Below are 13,907 nucleotides of genomic sequence, written 5' to 3' on the forward strand. Positions count from 1 at the left end.
CCAGACCTCAATCCAGTTGAGAATCTGTGGTATGACTTAAAGATTGCTGTACACCAGCGGAACCCATCCAACTTGAAGGAGCTGGAGCAGTTTTGCCTTGAAGAATGGGCAAAAATCCCAGTGGCTAGATGTGCCAAGCTTATAGAGACATACCCCAAGAGACTTGCAGCTGTAATTGCTGCAAAAGGTGGCTCTACAAAGTATTGACTTTGGGGGGGTGAATAGTAATGCACGCTCAAGTTTTCTGTTTCTTTTGTCTTATTTCTTGTTTGTTTCACAATCCAAAATATTTTGCATCTTTAAAGTGGTAGGCATGTTATGAAAATCAAATGATTCAAACCACTTAAAAATCTATTTTAATTCCAGGTTGTAAGGCAAGAAAATAGGTAAAAAACCAAGGGGGGTGAATACTTTCACAAGCCACTGTAAAACCATAACTAGAACTTTGTGGGAACCTCTTCTGGGTAAATATTGTTGTAATTAACCTCATTGAGATGGCAATGAAGTTGAACTTGTTCTTTATGACAGAATAATAAACTTGAAATCCCCCCCCAATTTTTTTTTTATCAAGTTACACTTTTTAAAAGTCACCGAATTGGTGAAACAACCCAACAACACCTCTACATAGTGGAGTGCTTTATGGAATAAGAGTGGATGTTATTGTTATCTAATGTTATCTAATCTTCTAGCAATATGTTATAGTTTCAGAGGAATAACACAATATGTTATTGTTCCTACAGGACCGCCTTCTGCTCCTCGTAATGCCATTTCCAACGTAAACGAGACGTCGGTCTTCCTGGAATGGGCGGTTCCCGAGGAGACTGGCGGCAGGAAGGATGTCAGCTATAACATCCTGTGTCGTAAGATCAGCGTTGACAGCAGACACTATGAGGAGTGTGACAGCACGGTGCGGTTCCTGCCCCAACGCAACAGTCTCAGGAACAACTCTGTGATGGTGGCAGACCTTCTGGCTCACACTAACTACACGTTCGAGGTGGAGGCCGTCAACGGAGTGTCTGAGCTCATCAACCCCGGACGACAGTTTGTCTCTCTCAACGTCACCACCAACCAGGCAGGTTAGTGTCTTCACATGATCTATTATATATTATATACATTACCTTTACCATAGACCAACCAGGCAGGTTAGTGGAATTGTCTATATACTTTATATACCACACCCAACATATCGAGGCTCCACAGACAGAGACAATGAGAGACACTTGAAGAAACTCTAACCCATTAGCCCACTCCGTCAGTGAAACACACCCATTGGAGTCTCACACCTTGCCTGCGGACACAAACCAATTAATGATAAAGTAGAGTTCCACTCTCCGAACACCTCTTCTCTGACTCATGTCAAAGCCCTGTATGTGGAGACCTTCTCCATAGACATTGGATTGTTGATTATTATGATATAATCTCCACCCGGCACAGCCAGCCACCTGGTTCCTTTCTTCCTAGGTTCCGGCCTTTCTAGTGTTCTAGTTTTTCCTAGCCACCGTGTTTATGCATCTGCATTGCTTGCTGTTTTGGGGTTTTTAAGGCTGGGTTTTTGTATAGCACTTTGTGACATCGGCTGATGTAAAAAGGGCTTTATAAATACATTTGATTGATTGATTGAGGGATAGAGGGGGGAGGAGTCGAGAGCTTAGCTTATCTCACACATTGCGTAACATTTCTATTGCCTGTGACACTATCCAACTATCCATGTAGAGCAAAGCAACAAGCAGAGTGTTCAGAGTCCTCTGACAAGGTTGTACAACACTTCCTGTAGACTGGATTTCCTACTGTGAATTAGATTTCTAATTTAATGAGCTGCTTTCAGGGGATTGCCCAATCCTATTGGAATGCCAGTTTAGTGTCTGAAGATTTCATTGTAAAATAAAACACAAGAGCATTTTACTGAAGCCATTCCATGCCATATATGTATACAGAACCAGTCAACAGTTTGGTCACACCTACTCATTAAAAAGGTTTTTCTTTATTTTTACTATTTTCTACGTTGTAGAATAATTGTGAAGACATCAACACTATGAAATAACACATATGGAATCATGTAGTAACCAAAAAAGTGTTAAACAAATATATTTTATATTCTTCAAAGTATCCACCTTTTGCCTTGAGAGCTTTGCACACTCTTGGCATTCAATTCGAATCAAATCAAATCAATAAATGTACATAACAATAACGAGGTAATATACAAAAAAAGAAGATAGATAGATAATAGATAGATAATAAATAGATAATAGATATATATAGCATAGATAATAAACAGCGAGTGTAGAAACAAAGAGGGGGGGGGTTCAATGTAAAGAGTCCGGGTGGCCGTATGATTAGTTTAGTTGTTCAGCAGTCTTATGGCTTGGGGGTAGAAGCTGTTAAGGAGCCTTTTAGACCTAGACTCTACGGTACGGCTTTCTCTCAACCAGCTTCACCTGGAATGCTTTTCCAACGGTCTTGAAGGACATCCCATATATGATGAGCACTTGTTGGCTGCTTTTCCTTCACTTTGCAGTCCGACTCATTCAAAACCATCTCAATTGGATTGAGGTCGGGTGATTGTGGAGGCCAGGTCATCTGATGTAGCACTTCATCACTCTCCTTCTTGGTCAAATATCCCTTACACAGCCTGGAGGTGTGTTGGGTCATTGTCTTGTTCAAAAACAAATAATAGCCCCACTAAGCACAAACCAGATGGGATGGTGTATCCCTACAGAATGCTGTGGTAGCCATGCTAGTTAAGAGTGCCTTGAATTCTAAATAAATTCTAAATAAATCACAGACCGTGTCACCAGCAAAGCACCCCCACACCATAACACCTCCTCCTCCATGCTTCACGGTGGGAACCACACATGCAGAGATCATCCATTCACCTTCTCTGCGTCTCACAAAGACACAAGTCGGAACCAAAGATCTCAAATTTGGACTTCAGACTAAAGGACAGATTTCCACCGGTCTAATGTCCATTGCTTGTGTTTCGTGGCCCAAGCAAGTCTCTTCTTATTATTGGTGTCCTTTAGTAGTGGTTTCTTTGCAGCAATTCGACCTTCAAGGCCTGATTCACGCAGTCTCTTCTGAACAGTTGATGTTGATGTTGAGATTGTCTCTTACTTGAACTATGTGAAGCATTTATTTGGGCTGAAATTTCTGATGCTGGTAACTCTAATGAACGTATCCTCTGCAGCAGAGGAAACTCTGGGTCTTCCTTTCCTGTGGCGGTCCTCATGAGAGCCAGTTTCATCATAGCGCTTGATGGTTTTTGAGACTGCACTTGAAATAACTTTAAAAGTTATTGACATTTTCAGGATTGACTGACCGTCATGTCTTAAAGTAATGATGGACTGTGTTTTGTCTCTGCTTATTTGAGCTGTTCTTGCCATAATATGGACTTGATCTTTTACCAAATAGGGCTGTCTTCTGTATACCACCCCTACCTTGTCACAACACAACTGATTGGCTCAAACATATAAGGAAAGAAATTCCACAAATTAACTTTTAATAAAGCACACCTGTTAATTGAAACGCATTCCAGGTGACTACCTGGGGCGGCAGGGTAGCCTAGTGGTTAGAGCGTTGGACTAGTAACCGAACGGTTGCAAGTTCAAATCCCCGAGCTGACAAGGTACAAATCTGTCGTTCTGCCCCTGAACAGGCAGTTAACCCACTGTTCCTAGGCCGTCATTGAAAAAAATAAGAATTTGTTCTTAACTGACTTGCCTAGTTAAATAAAAAAAGGTAAAATTTGTAAGTCGCTCTGGATAAGAGCGTCTGCTAAATGACTTAAATGTAAATGTACCTCATGAACCTGGTTGAGAGAATGTCAATAGTGAGCTGTCATCAAGGCTAAGGGTGGCTACTTTGAAGAATCTCAAATATAAAATATATTTTGATTTGTTTAACACCTTTTTGGTTACTACATGATTCCTTATGTGTTATTTCATAGTTTTGATGTCTTCGCTATTATTCGACAATGTAATAAATAAAGAAAAACCCTTGAATGAGTAGGTGCATCCACATTTTTGACTAGTACTTTATATATACACACACACCACCATACCCCACTATTAGAGTATATATCTACATAACACTATTAGATTATATATCTACATAACACTATTAGAGTATATATCTACATAACACTATTAGAGTATATATCTACATAACACTATACCCCACTATTATAGTATATATCTACATAACACTATTATAGTATATATCTACATAACACTATTATAGTATATATCTACATAACACTATTATAGTATATATCTACATAACACTATTATAGTATATATCTACATAACACTATTATAGTATATATCTACATAACACTATACCCCACTATTATAGTATATATCTACATAACACAATTAGAGTATATATCTACATAACACTATTATAGTATATATCTACATAACACTATACCCCACTATTATAGTATATATCTACATAACACTATTAGAGTATATATCTACATAACACTATACCCCACTATTATAGTATATATCTACATAACACTATTATAGTATATATCTACATAACACTATTATAGTATATATCTACATAACACTATACCCCACTATTAGAGTATATATCTACATAACACTATTAGAGTATATATCTACATAACACTATTATAGTATATATCTACATAACACTATTATAGTATATATCTACATAACACTATTATAGTATATATCTACATAACACTATTATAGTATATATCTACATAACACTATACCCCACTATTATAGTATATATCTACATAACACTATTATAGTATATATCTACATAACACTATTATAGTATATATCTACATAACACTATACCCCACTATTATAGTATATATCTACATAACACTATTATAGTATATATCTACATAACACTATTATAGTATATATCTACATAACACTATACCCCACTATTATAGTATATATCTACATAACACAATTAGAGTATATATCTACATAACACTATTGTAGTATATATCTACATAACACTATTATAGTATATATCTACATAACACTATACCCCACTATTATAGTATATATCTACATAACACTATTATCGTATATATCTACATAACACTATTATAGTATATATCTACATAACACTATTATAGTATATATCTACATAACACTATTAGAGTATATATCTACATAACACTATTATAGTATATATCTACATAACACTATTATAGTATATATCTACATAACACTATACCCCACTATTATAGTATATATCTACATAACACTATTAGAGTATATATTTACATAACACTATACCCCACTATCCCTTACTGAAAAACACCACTATAGTAAAGCACTGAAGTAAAGCAGACAATTACTTTGTTGTAATATTTTATTAAACTTTTTATTGTCTATTTAACAATTGACAAAAAAAATACATTGACGTAAACAGTAGACAACTTACCATTTGCATACATATAATTTCCACAAACAATAATGACATCACACTTGTTCAGACCTATATGTTCCCGTTGTATCATTCAGTGAATCCTTTACGAAGTTGTCCATTGGTCTAGACCTCTGTATTTAAGTACAGAAATAAAGAAATGTTAGAAACATAGCTAGATAGCTAACTTGGCTAAATCAAATTTAAAGTAAACTAACGTTAGCTAGCTAACAGAATTTGCATCCATCCTTAATTCACAAGTCGAACTAAAGCTGCCACTGTCAGAAACCATTGCAAACCAGTACAGTAACGCTAGTTAATTCAATCAATCACCATGCATGCATGAGATAATTCTGGCCAATAGCTTGGTTAAATTAACCCAGATGGAGAATAAGTAAAATCTAGCTATGCTAACTTAGCTAGCCAGATAACTTAGCTAACGTTAGCTAACGAGTGAAAGAGTGTCAGACAGTCCAGAAGAAGTGTCAGACTTATCTAGCTAAGGTAGCGAGCTAGATAACTTTAGCTAGCTGTTGTTACAGACACTGACAAAGTTAGCTAGCTAACTAGCCAAATGTTGACAAAAAACGTACATTTAGCTATATTCCGTGACAACACTTCAGTAAGCTAGCCTCGAGAGGCTATCGTTAGCTAGCTAGCTAATGTTACCGCAGCCAAGATATTAGCAAAGAAAATGGCTAGCTAGCTAACAGTCGTTAGCTAATGCTCAAGCTAACTTTAGCTGGCTACCTAGTTATGATAGGACTATTCGTAACGTTTGCTACCTACCGTTCTCATTGTTCAGTCAGCCAAAACACCCTTAGTCTGACGAAATAACGTTAGCTGTTTTCCACTCAGGCAAGTCGCACTAGAACTAGAAGACTTGCCAGTTGCCACGTCTCGACACTTGCTCACGTTCTGGTGAACTTCACACGCTGGTGGCGGGAGAATTAACCCACTGGCTGGGTCAAATATCCATAACCCAACCTTGCTGTTTTTACAGAAAACAAACCAAATATTTACCCAATACCTACAACCCAGCAATTGGGTCATCCAAACAACGTAGCATCTTTTTTTGTGTAACTTACATCGCAAAGCCATGCATGCAAGAAGCCTTGACCTGTCTGATGCCTAGAAGGCCAGCATCCCGGAGTCGCCTCTTCACTGTTGACGTTGACACTGGTGTTTTGCGGGTACTATTTAATGGAGCTGCCAGTTGAGGACTTGTGAGGCATCTGTTTCTCAAACTAGACACTCTAATGTACTTGTCCTCTTGCTCAGCTAAGTAAGTGGGGAAGAAATACAACAAAATGTATCTCTCTCTCTTTTTTGCTTCTCCTTAATTTTTTAAGAAATGCATTTGTTCAAAATTGTTCAACTATTGTCTTTCTCTCTCATTGAGTCAACTACTCACCACATGTTATGCCCTGCAGTGCTAGCTGTAGCTTATGCTTTCAGTACTAGACTTATTTTCTGGTCCTTTAATTGGGTGGACAACATGTCAGTTCGTGCTGCAAGAGCTCAGATATGTTGGAGGATGTCCTCCGGAAGTTGTCATAATTACTGTGTAAGTCTATGGAATATGTTGAGATCCATGAGCCTCCTAGGTTTTGTATTGAAGTCAATGTACCCAGAGGAGGACAGAAGCTAGCTGTCCTCCAGCTACACCGTGGTGCTACCCTACAGAGTTCTGTTGAGGCTACTGTTGAGGCTACTGTTGAGGCTACAGAAGTGTTTTAATGAATTATTTGGTGACGTGAATATATTTGGTATATAGTTGAAGTTGGAAGTTTACATACACCTTAGCCAAATACATACATTTTTTTTTACAATTCCTGACATTTAATCCTAGTAAAAAGTCCCTTTCTTAGGTCAGTTACGATCACCACTTTATTTTAAGCATTTGAAATGTCAGAATAATAGCAGAGATAATGATTTATTTCAGCTTTTATTTCTTTCATCACATTCCCAGTAGGTCAGAAGTTTACATTCACTCAATTAGTATTTGGTAGCGTTGCCTTTAAATTGCTTAACTTGGGTCAAATGTTTTGGGTAGCCTTCCACTAGCTTTCCACAATAAGCTGGGTGAATTTTGGCCCATTCCTCCTGACAGAGCTGGTGTAACTAAGTCAGGTTTGTAGACCTCCTTACTCACACATGCTTTTTCAGTTCTGCCCACAAATTTTCTATAGGATTGAGGTCAGGGCTTTGTGATGGCCACTCCAATACCTTGACTATGTTGTCCTTAAGCCATTTTGCCACAACTTTGGAAGTATGCTTGGGGTCATTGTCCATTTGGAAGACCCATTTGCAACCAAACTTTAACTTCCTGACTAATGTCTTGAGATGTTGCTTCAATATATCCACATAATTTTCCTATCTAATGATGCCATCTATTTTGTGAAGTGCACCAGCCCCTCCTGCAGCAAAGCACCCCCACAACATGATGCTGCCACCCCCGTGCTTCATGGTTGGGATGGTATTCTTCGGCTTGCAGCATCCACCTTTTTCCTCCAAACATAACGATGGTTATTATGGCCAAACAGTTCTATTTTTGTTTCATCAGACCAGAGGACATTTCTCCAAAAAGTATGATATTTGTCCCCCTGTGCAGTTGCAAACCGTAGTCTGGCTTTTTTATGGCGGTTTTGGAGCAGTGGCTTCTTCCTTGCTGAGCGGCCTTTCAGGTTATGTCGATGTAGGACTCATTTTACTGTGGATATAGATACTTTGTACCTGTTTCCTCCAGCATCTTCACAAGGTCCTTTGCTTTTGTTCTGGGATTGATTTGCACTTTTTGCACCAAAGTACGTTCATCTCTAGGAGACAGAATGCGTCTCCTTCCTGAGCGATATGACATCTGCGTGGTCCCATGGTGTTTATACTTGAGTACTATTGTTTGTACAGATGAACGTGGTGCCTTCAGGCTTTTGGAAATTGCTCCCAAGGATGAACCAGACTTGTGGAGGTATACAATTTTCTTTCTGAGGTCTTGGTGAATATCTTTTGATTTCCCCATGATGTCAAGCAAAAAGGCACTGAGTTTGAAGGTAGGCCTTGAAATATATCCACAGGTACACCTCCAATTGACTCGAATTATGTCAGTTAGCCTATCAGAAGCTTCTAAAGCCATGACATCAATTTCTGGAATTTTACAAGCTGTTTAAGGGCACAGTCAACTTAGTGTATGTAAACATCTGACCCACTGGATTTGTGATACAGTGAATTATAAGTGAAATAATCTGTCTGTAAACAATTGTTGGAAAAATGACTTGTGTCATGCACAAAGTAGTTGTCCTAACCGACTTGCCAAAACTATAGTTTTTTAACAAGACATTTGTGGAGTGGTTGATAACGAGTTTTAATGACTCCAACCTAAGTGTATGTAAACTTCCGACTTTAACTGTAGTTGTATCTAAAAAATTATAACTTTTTTAATGTTACGCTATTTAAATTTTTATGAAACTCACTGATGAGGATGGTCCTACACTGCTTGGCATCTCTCTCTCTCTCTCTCTCTCGCTCTCTGCTTGTGCTACCAATGCACAGTTCAGAACCCTTTCCCCTTACACCATGTCAACACATCCTAATCTGAAGAACACGGGTGCCATGCCAACACATCCCTGTACCCTTTCAGAGGATTTGACTTGCCAACTCACAACACATCCCTATCAGAGGCAAGGTGTAATGAACCAGTGTGTGATCACACTCTCTCTGACATAGTTCCTTCCTGTTGCCACGGTCGCCATGGCACCAAGGTGTTCCATCTGCTAATGAACATAGAATAAAGTGAACCAGGAACTGAAGATGTCAAAGATTTTCATCACCTGAATTTTATTTACAGTGCATTCGGAAACTATTCAGAACCTATTCACTTGTTCCACATTTTGTTACGTTACAGCCTCATTCTAAAATGTATTAAATAAATGTTTTTCTCATCAATCTACACACAGTACCCCATAAATACCTTTTTTTACATAAGTTTTCAGACCCTTTGCTATAAGAGTCAAAATTGTGCTCAGGTGCATCCTGTTTCCATTGATCAACATTGAGATGTTTCTACAACTTGATTGGTACATTCAGTTGATTGGACATGATTTGGAAAGGCACACAACAGTTGACAATGCATGTCAGCGCTAAAACCAAGCCATGATGTCGAAGGAATTGTCTGCATAGCTCCGAGACAGGATTGTGTCGAAGCACAGATCTGGGGAAGGGTACCAAAACATGTCTGCAGTATTGAAGGTTCCCAAGAACACGGTGGCTTCCATCATTATTAAATGGAAGAAGTTTGGAACCACCAATACTCTTCCTAAAGCTGGCCGCCCTGCCAAACTGAGCAATCGGGGGAGAAGGGCCTTTGTCAAGGAGGTGACCAAGAACCAGATGGTCACAGAGCTCCAGAGTTCCTCTGTGGAGATTTTGATTTTATTTGGATCTCTTTTAGTCCCCATTTGGACTAATCTTCCAAGATGATGTTGTTTCCTACCTTCACCACCTGGGGTCGACCCGTCAGGAAGTACAGGACCCAGTTGCACAAGGAGGGGTTCAGACCCAGGGCCCCGAGGTTAGTGACGGTCTTGGTCTTGTTGTTAAATGCTGAGCTGTAGTCAATGAACTGCATTCTTACATAGGTATTCCTCTTGTCCAGGTGGGATAGGGCGGTGTGTATTGCAACGGCAATTGCGTCGTCCATGGATCTGTATATTATTTGTAGTGGGTCAAGGGTGGGGTGGAGGTGATATAGGCCTGGACTTTCAAAGCACTTCATGATGACAGACGTTACCTCTCACGCTGTATGTCTGTCTGTCTGTCTGTCGGTCTGTCTCTCTCTCTCTATCTCTTTCTGTCTGTATCTCCCTCTCTCTCTGTCTCTGTCTCTCTTTCGCTCTCTCTCTGTGTCTCTCTCTCTCTCCCTCTCTTTCCCTATTTCTCATGCCCTCCCTCCTATTTCCCCCTCATGCCTCGAGACTGGAGAGCTGAGGATACTGTTTCAGGCTTTTAAGATAGGACTGATTATAGTTTAGTCTGGACAGAAAGAGGGGATACAGTTTCTCTGGATGGAAAAAAAAAAAAAAAAAAAAAGATTTATTTCCTCCTTTGTTTTAGGTGAACCTATTGAAATGTAAACGCTGTATAGTTGCAGCAAAGCTATCAAGTTGGTACCTCAGGGATCGTTTCAGTATTACTTAAAAGCTCTTTATCTCACCGTTCCACTTGGACACTTCCACTGAGGAGCACAGAGCTCTCATTTCCTCGAGATGGATGTCTGCTCTGAAATGTGTAATGGATCGAGAAGATACTGTCTCTGTCTTTTGCTTGTGTGAAAAGCTTTTGCAGTGTCGAAAATAGTATATAAAACCTAGAGTAAAAATATTTGAATTGTAGATTGTCCTCAAGAAAATATAGATTTTTTAAATATATGAAAATTTGAAATTTGCAATGCAGAAATTGTTCTGAACTAGCCTGTCACTAAGTAATTTAAGGATGTCCTTACTAAAACAAACTTTTAACCAGGGCCCATAGAGGACAGGGCACTGCAGTATATAGTCACTCTATAGCGAATAGGGTGCTATTTCAGATGGGGACAGGGCACTGCAGTATATAGGCACTCTATAGCGAATAGGGTGCTATTTCAGATGGGGACAGGGCACTGCAGTATATAGGCACTCTATAGCAAATAGGGTGCTATTTCAGATGGGGACAGGGCACTGCAGTATATAGGCACTCTATAGCGAATATGGTGCTATTTCAGATGGGGACAGGGCACTGCAGTATATAGGCACTCTATAGCGAATAGGGTGCTATTTCAGATGGGGACAGGGCACTGCAGTATATAGGCACTCTATAGCAAATAGGGTGCTATTTCAGATGTTATTTACTTTGTGTGTGAACATATAAATATAAATCATAATCACTATTTTATTATCCTAGTACTGATATGGTGATATTATCTCTAGTAATGATGTGATGATATTATCTCTAGTAATGATATTATCTCTAGTAATGATGTGATGATGTTATCTCTAGTAATGATGTGATGATATTATCTCTAGTAATCATGTGATGATATTATCTCTAGTAATGATGTGGTGATATTATCTCTAGTAATGATATTATCTCTAGTAATTATGTGATGCTATTATCTCTAGTAATGATGTGATGATATTATCTCTAGTAATGATGTGATGATATTATCTCTAGTAATGATATTATCTCTAGTAATGATGTGGTGATATTATCTCTAGTAATGATATTATCTCTAGTAATTATGTGATGATATTATCTCTAGTAATGATGTGATGATATTATCTCTAGTAATGATGTGATGATATTATCTCTAGTAATGATGTGATGATATTATCTCTAGTAATGATGTGATGATATTATCTCTAGTAATGATATTATCTCTAGTAATGATGTGGTGATATTATCTCTAGTAATGATATTATCTCTAGTAATTATGTGATGATATTATCTCTAGTAATGATGTGATGATATTATCTCTAGTAATGATGTGATGATATTATCTCTAGTAATGATGTGATGATATTATCTCTAGTAATGATGTGATGATATTATCTCTAGTAATCATGTAATGATATTATCTCTAGTAATGATGTGATGATGTTATCTCTAGTAATGATATTATCTCTAGTAATGATGTGATGATATTATCTCTAGTAATGATGTGATGATGTTATCTCTAGTAATGATGTGATGATATTATCTCTAGTAATGATGTGATGATATTATCTCTAGTAATGATGTGATGATATTATCTCTAGTAATGATGTGGTGATATTATTTCTAGTAATTATGTGATGATATTTGCTCTAGTAATGATGTGATGATGTTATCTCTAGTAATGATGTGATGATATTATCTCTAGTAATGATGTGATGATGTTATCTCTAGTAATGATATGATGATATTATCTCTAGTAATGATGTGGTGATATTATCTCTAGTAATGATGTGATGATAAAATCTCTAGTAATGATGTGATGATGTTATCTCTAGTAATGATGTGATGATATTATCTCTAGTAATGATGTGATGATATTATCTCTAGTAATGATGTGATGATGTTATCTCTAGTAATGATGTGATGATATTATCTCTAGTAATGATGTGATGATATTAGCTCTAGTAATGATGTGATGATGTTATCTCTAGTAATGATGTGATGATATTATCTCTAGTAATGATGTGATGATATTATCTCTAGTAATGATATTATCTCTAGTAATGATGTGATGATATTATCTCTAGTAATGATGTGATGATGTTATCTCTAGTAATGATATGATGATATTATCTCTAGTAATGATGTGATGATATTATCTCTAGTAATGATATTATCTCTAGTAATGATGTGATGATATTATCTCTAGTAATGATATTATCTCTAGTAATGATGTGATGATATTATTTCTAGTAATGATGTGATGATATTATCTCTAGTAATTATATTATCTCTAGTAATGATGTGATGATATTATCTCTAGTAATGATGTGATGATATTATCTCTAGTAATGATGTGATGATATTATCTCTAGTAATGATGTGATGATATTATCTCTAGTAATGATGTGATGATATTACCCCTAGTAAGAATGTGGTGATGTTACCCCTAGTTAGAATGTGGTGATGTTACCCCTAGTTAGAATGTGGTGATGTTACCCCTAGTAAGAATGTGGTGATGTTACCCCTAGTTAGAATGTGGTGATGTTACCCCTAGTTAGAATGTGGTGATGTTACCCCTAGTTAGAATGTGGTGATGTTACCCCTAGTTAGAATGTGGTGATGTTACCCCTAGTTAGAATGTGGTGATGTTACCCCTAGTTAGAATGTGGTGATGTTACCCCTAGTTAGAATGTGGTGATGTTACCCCTAGTTAGAATGTGGTGATGTTACCCCTAGTTAGAATGTGGTGATGTTACCCCTAGTTAGAATGTGGTAATGTTACCCCTAGTTAGAATGTGGTGATGTTACCCCTAGTTAGAATGTGGTGATGTTACCCCTAGTTAGAATGTGGTGATGTTACCCCTAGTTAGAATGTGGTGATGTTACCCCTAGTTAGAATGTGGTGATGTTACCCCTAGTTAGAATGTGGTGATGTTACCCCTAGTTAGAATGTGGTGATGTTACCCCTAGTTAGAATGTGGTGATGTTACCCCTAGTTAGAATGTGGTGATGTTACCCCTAGTTAGAATGTGGTGATGTTACCCCTAGTTAGAATGTGGTGATGTTACCCCTAGTTAGAATGTGGTGATGTTACCCCTAGTTAGAACGTGGTGATGTTACCCCTAGTTAGAACGTGGTGATGTTACCCCTAGTTAGAATGTGGTGATGTTACCCCTAGTTAGAATGTGGTGATGTTACCCCTAGTTAGAATGTGGTGATGTTACCCCTAGTTAGAATGTGGTGATGTTACCCCTAGTTAGAACGTGGTGATGTTACCCCTAGTTAGAATGTGATGATATTAC

The 13,907-nt window shown here is 37.7% G+C and overlaps 1 protein-coding gene across 1 annotated transcript in view; it reads left to right on the forward strand.

The window, feature by feature from the left end:
• LOC120044741 (ephrin type-A receptor 5) overlaps positions 1-13,907 on the forward strand; it is a 133,607-nt gene that overhangs the window by 39,059 nt on the left and 80,641 nt on the right. Inside the window, exon 3 of the mRNA XM_038989421.1 lies at positions 741-1,076. Within this exon, the coding sequence (XP_038845349.1) occupies positions 741-1,076 (336 nt within the window). The remainder of the gene's footprint in view (positions 1-740; positions 1,077-13,907) is intronic.

The sequence above is a fragment of the Salvelinus namaycush genome, chromosome 3 (assembly GCF_016432855.1).
Source record: "Salvelinus namaycush isolate Seneca chromosome 3, SaNama_1.0, whole genome shotgun sequence".
NCBI classification, from domain to species: domain Eukaryota; kingdom Metazoa; phylum Chordata; class Actinopteri; order Salmoniformes; family Salmonidae; genus Salvelinus; species Salvelinus namaycush.